Here is a 6319-nt window from a genome sequence, read left to right as displayed (position 1 = left end):
ATGATAAAAGTTTGTCACCTGGGGTGATGGTGAAAAGACATGATATGCATCAATATCACAATGTGTTGAAATTGCCGCACGCTCCTCCTACATTATATAATATAACTATTCCACTGTCAACAAATCATTAGTATTGCCTATTGCTCAGTTACAAAGCTAAATTGGACTAGACATTATAACAAGAAAAACGATATATCAGACCATTAAGATATCTCTAACGGAGTTATGCTTGGAAAAAATAGAAAATTTGGGGTGCTTCCATTATGTAGGGACATTCCAGGAGGCCTCTGATTAGCCAAACGGTGGACCTTCGGATAATATAAAAAATATGTCATTAAAGCGAGCATACGTTAACTACATAATATGCATGCTTTGACAGCGTTCGAGTACCCACCATTACAATTAAAGAATAGTAGCTCTACAATCTGAACAAGAAGGTCTTTATTTTATCTACTAAATGTATGCATACCGTTTCACTTTCCTCGATTTCGGCAGCAACAGTATTTGGAGGACCATTCACTGACTGGCTCATTGAATACGTCTACGAGTTTTCTATGGGCCAAATAATTATATAACACAGACAAAATAGATATATCATGAGGGATGACAGCTGTAACAAAATTATTGCACAATGTCACATCAATGTAACTAATTATGTTGTTAGAAACATCCAAATAAAAGCTAAAGCCATGCCCATTTTATACTAACCGAAAGTGAGTCAATTGATGAACGGCATCCCATAAACATGTGTTCATCAAATAAAATCGATGTCGGCTCCGATTCTGAGACCTGTATTATTGACACGACAATAATGTTATTTTATAGTGAATGGTACCTAAACTTTACTTAACATGACAACGATAACATTGTTTTAGCATAAATGTTTACCATCATAAAAATTGGATCCTTACCGTAATCTGTGTAGTTCTTGGCAATCTAGATTTTCTTTTTAATCTATCAATTTAGCGACCCAACTTTGCATCACTTTACTTCTTTTCCTACTGGCATGTTTTTTAATGCCTCTTGTGACTATTGCCTCTCCCATTTCATTTACAAATTGTGTCTTATCACGTTCTTCCACATTTAGATTTTTATGATTTTGCGAAGGTTGCTCTTCATTTTCTGAGAGGAGGAGCTCAACTCTCTTTGCCAAATCGGATATGACGATGATTACTACTTTGCTGGTATCCTCCGACATTGCTGCTCGAGTAGCGTCCTTAATCATGGCTGGAGCGAGCTCTCAATAACGAGTTCAAATGATTACTTTTGGATCAGCCACAATTTCCTGTCCTCACCGATCAAAACAGTCTCCTGCCCGAGCTCTTTTTGTCCATCGTCTCTTAACGTATTCAGGAGGAATTGTTTTTATGCCCACAATATCAAACACCTTCAACGCGTGCCCACACAAAATTCCTTCATTCTCGTATTTTTTGCAACTACAGCATACACTTAGATCATTCCGATTGAATACCACTATTCTTTCAGGTCCTCCATCATACCTCATGACCGCAAACTCACAAACATCCCTGCGCCTTGTTATCTCAATATAACCATAGCTGTTGACTCACCATATTCATTTTGGAATGTAACAAATACGGTTGGTGAATACGTCTCTGATGCATGCACAAGCATAGGTGTTTGCCTCAACCCTACCATGGGGAGCTTTTGCCTCATTTCATATTCTGCGATGAGTTTATTATGTCTCTTTTCATCAACTACCTGATTGAAATGTCTAAAGAACTGTACAAGGTCGTGATCCAGTTTCAAATGATTTTTAATTGCTACATTTAGGCTTTCGCTAAGTCGGGTGTTTCGTATTCCCACGGTCCATCTTTCTTTCATCATGCACCTTGCCCATTTATCACGAATTCGGTACAGTCCGAAAAGCCATTCATTATTTTCAAGATTGTATTTCTTCACCATCGCCTCCCACACCCTATTGAATTGTTCCACTTCTTCAATCTCATACATGCAGGCATCAAACATGTATGGAAGGTCACTATTTTCCTTATAGTGATTGCCAAGATGTTTCATAAAATTACGCCTTATGTGAAACGTACATAGACCGTGAAACGTTTGGGACATGACAAGTGAAAGAGCAGCTGCCATGGCGTGATCTTGGTTGATTAGTATGGTACTTGGACGCTTTTCACACGTTACTTCTAGAAATGTACCAAACACCCATTTGAAAGAATCTATCGTCTCATCATACATAAGGCCAGCACCGAATATCACAATTTACCTATATTGGTTAAAACTCACAAATACTCCAAGTGGCCGGTATTCTTTATTTGTTTTGTAGGTTGTGTCGAATGTGACTACGTCTCCAAAAAAGTTGTAGTCAATTAACATTCCTGCAGACACCAAAATTTTTATTCAATATTCGCTTTATTATTTTTTATTATTTATTATTCTTTTATTTTATTTTAGATGTCTAAGTTTACAAAATAATAGTTAGTGTTTGTTTATTTATTTTAGTAAATTAAGGTTCATTATTTTTCTAAGAAACCCCATCATGACACGATCACGTAGTCGAGTTTTGAGAAATAGTGTAAACATGAGTATGCATCCTAAATCATTCGATAGGTCTGCAGCGACGTCATCACTTGACCTTGCAAATCTGGGAGTTCAACTGAGCGAAGTGTTAGACAAATTTAATGAATTAATCATGGAGATGGCCGCACAACGGCGCATGATTGATCAGTTGGTTGCTGGCAGCAGCAGCGGTGTCCAGCAAGATCTCTTACCTGCTAGCCAACCTGAAGCTCAACCACTACCCCTACCCTATACTCAAACCTCTTTTGCTCCACATTTCGTAAATCTACTTGAGGAAACTTTCACCTGTCCCACTCATGGCCTCCCACGTACATATACACCCAATATCCAGACCAATCCTCTTCACCCTCAAATTCCTCCAAATTATCCACTTGTTAGTCTGAACATGCCATTTGAATCTCAAGGACCATATTATTATTCCACTGCAAAGCCATTCGCACTAGACACCGCTGCACAAGAAAAGTCGAAGTGGGAGAATCCTCCGCGCCAATTGACAAGAATATGTTATAGAGGTTAGATCGATTTGACAAGTTCATGAGGAAGAGCCAAGGCTTTTCGTCCCGATCTAGATACCAACAATATTCCACCTACTCACCCCGTTACCCATACTAGCCACACACTCGATCTGTTTATCATACCACTATTAACCACCCTTGATCCCGTCCAAATTACTCAAACACGCCTGCAACACCACTTTATGTTCTCCACCTAACTTTCAAACTAGACCTCGCCCTCGTTATAATCCAAGACCTGCTTCACCAGTCAACCAGAACTATAACTATCAACAAACCAATGACACCTAAAACCCAACCACATATAGAATCTTCACCAACCTAGGTCGAACCATCAATCAATTATATGAGCAGCTCAAAGCCACAGGAAAAATTTGTACAATACCTTCTAAAGTCTATCCTAAAGGATTTTAACTTGATTATGACCCTCAAGCCATCTGTGCTTATTATTCTGGAGCTCCCGAGCATCCCACCAATAATTGCTGGGCATTGAAATATAAAATTCAGGATATGATCGAAGCAGGAGATATAGTGCTAAGGAAAAGAGGAGAACAAGGACCAAGCATAAGTACGAATCCCTTTTGCCGAACACAAGGATACCTTTGAGGCATTTACTCCCAATGAAAAAATTTGAAAATCCTGAACTAGTGAGATCCCTCCCTCTTGAAGGGAGTTTCGATAAATTCGGGGAGATATCTTTGGTTAAAATCCATGAAAATCATTCATGCGTGTGTCTTTTGTTTAACTATATTTTTGTAAATAGTTTTGAATCAAGTGGCTTTTGAAGACACGTCTTGCTTAACAAGTAACATGCTATTAAGTTTGATCTTTATCTTGAAATTCAATAAAATGTACAGTTTTATATATACTATGTTACTTACGCATTCTTTTCAGATGACCAAGAATAAAATTCTCTGATCCTTTGGATATCATTGTTCCAAAATTTGATGGCAGCAATCTCGATATCTCACGTGTGACGTCCCCACTTCTCCCTAAGGCGAACCAAAGAGTATCCGCGGGACGCCTGCCCAGTTCTCGCCAGGACTCATGCAATTTCCGTCCAACCTTAATACAATACTAGATGTTACGATTAAATATCATAAATACAATCAGTGCGTAAGCATTCAAGCTTATCAATATTCAACATCTGCCCAATCATTTCATCGAGACCTCGAAATACATCAATATTCAAAATATACATCAATCACAAGTCTAGCCCAAAGTGCAACGGAAACCCTAAAACAAGAGTACGCCAAGAGGGGTTTCTCCAACATTTCTCCAAGTCCAATCCTGTTAAGGAAAACAAATCTACAGGGTGAGCAAAATGCTCGTGAGGCCAAGAACACACATGCAAGCACGTTGTTCAGGTAACAAACCCAAATAACAGTTCAAGTGATAAATTACAAGTAATTCATAAAGCCAACGAAATGTAAACAGAAACAATTCAAGGATATGGTAGCTCTCAGGAGCTAAGTTCCACTTGCTTTACCAGTTCATTCGTATATCTTCCCGTGATGACTCTCCATCAATCAGGTTGATATTTTCAAACCATAGATCACCACTTACTTCTCATCCGTCCACCCTACAGCGCTTCGGGCCCGCACGACATTTATAAGGCTATACTCCACGAGTATGCCAAGCAAGATCTCTCAAATAGATCAAGCTTATCATGTGATTCTCATGGCTCCCCAAGATTCCCGACCAAACCCATGCCGGCTCGAGTCCCAAGGTCGGCGTATAAGTTTGGGCGTCCCCCATGTATCATGTAAGTGTCGAGGAGATTCACTCCAACGACGTATGCAGTCATAGCATACCATGTCATGTATTCAAGCATTTGATAGGTTTAAGCATGTATTTCAGGTCATGTAAACCAGGCAAAACATGTTAAGCATGAGTCATTTGTTTCAAATGAGAACGAGTGCGATAAAGTACACACTCGACTCCATTTTTCAAAATCAAGTAGGCTAAGCATGTAATCAGGTAAGCCAAGCATGAATCAAGTCCATAGAGTTCAAGTAGCCATACACTTGACACTCACCAAGTAGAAGTAGTCTCAACCGAAATTTAAGCGTTCACCGTGGGATCCTCTTGAGGGTCCTCGTGTGCGCCTGAGCACATAATAGTGAAGTATCACTCATATATCCCAATTATCAAGGAAGATTGTACACTAGTACAATCTAAGGAAATTTCATTAAAACGAACCTCAATTACTCGTAAATCGATGTTTAAATGGAGTTTCTTAAAGTACACGGTAATCGAGTTTTCATTTTGGGAAATCAAGTATAAAACATTCAAGAAATATTGAAGGAATAAGGAGCACTTGAAAACTCCCTTCCCTTGAAATTTGGGGGAAAAATTTAGATTTGATACGATACTTTGAAAAATCGTATCTCCCATTCTACATGTCAGAAATTGGAAAACTGGGTGCCGTTGGAAATCTCTTTGAAAGTACTAAAAGTTCTTAGAAGACACTTTTCCATGATTCTAAATGAAAAATATTCAAAAATGGGCTCAAAGTTACTGTTTCAGAGTACTTAAGGTTGTGTTGGGGTTGGTTTTTCGCTAACTTTGGAAATTCGGTAAAATTCACACGTTGCGAGCTAGCCTCTGAAATTTGTAAATCAATTAGAGTTGCAAGTAAGGTTTTTAACAGAAAAAACGGATCAAGAATCGGAGTTTCGAGCACCGAGATACGGTAGCTCAAAGTTAGGGAAAAATTCAAAACTGGTAAACAAATTTCCAGATTTGAGCTTCCAACCTTGAGACTTTAGTTAGGTATCGAAATGGACATGGATTGGTACAAAATTTGGCAGTATAATACTCCTATATAAATAGTATTCCTCTATCAAATTTCATGAAAAAATACCTTCGGGAAGGTAGTCAATCAAACAACCAAAGTTTCGAAAATCCTAAGACAAAACTGCCTTGAGCCTTTTGTTTTCCATTCCAAACATTTGGTCAAAGAAAAATTCCTCAAACATGGCTCATTAGTGTAGACAAAGCCTAAGGAACATTCATGGTACATTTCATAAGTGTTTAGCACCAAAATATTCAGTTAGCAAGTCTACACCAAGCCTTGCATCAAATCTGTCCAAAAGTTAGGGTTTTCAAGAGCAGGGCAGGTTCCGTTATTTTGATAAACAATCACTCAACTTAACTCGGAATTGGGCATATTTTATTGTTGGAAAACACATTCATAAGAGCTATAATTTCACAGAAGAAATCATTTTGAAATTCGGCACACAACTAGC

The 6319-nt window shown here is 38.4% G+C and overlaps 1 protein-coding gene across 1 annotated transcript; it reads right to left on the bottom strand.

Moving 5' to 3' along the window:
* Positions 1 to 1291: 1291 nt before the first annotated feature.
* On the bottom strand, positions 1292 to 2109 carry LOC113774116 (protein FAR1-RELATED SEQUENCE 5-like). Its single transcript, XM_027318681.1, has 2 exons — positions 1610 to 2109; positions 1292 to 1556 (listed from the first exon to the last, which is right to left on the bottom strand). The coding sequence occupies exons 1-2, from the start codon at positions 2107 to 2109 to the stop codon at positions 1292 to 1294; spliced, it is 765 nt and encodes a 254-aa protein (XP_027174482.1).
* Positions 2110 to 6319: the final 4210 nt, after the last annotated feature.

Source organism: Coffea eugenioides, chromosome 6 (assembly GCF_003713205.1).
Source record: "Coffea eugenioides isolate CCC68of chromosome 6, Ceug_1.0, whole genome shotgun sequence".
Taxonomy (NCBI): domain Eukaryota; kingdom Viridiplantae; phylum Streptophyta; class Magnoliopsida; order Gentianales; family Rubiaceae; genus Coffea; species Coffea eugenioides.
This window is presented reverse-complemented; position numbering and strand designations above follow the sequence as displayed.

What these genes read in the sequence shown, in the direction of transcription:
- LOC113774116 (XM_027318681.1), bottom strand. Translation starts at nt 2,109, where the DNA reads ATGGCAGCTGCTCTTTCACTTGTCATGTCCCAAACGTTTCACGGTCTA. An exon ending in CTTGTGCATGCATCAGAGAC is followed by an intron (nt 1,557 to 1,609) that starts GTATTCACCAAC and finishes GTGAGTCAACAG; the next exon opens with CTATGGTTATATTGAGATAA.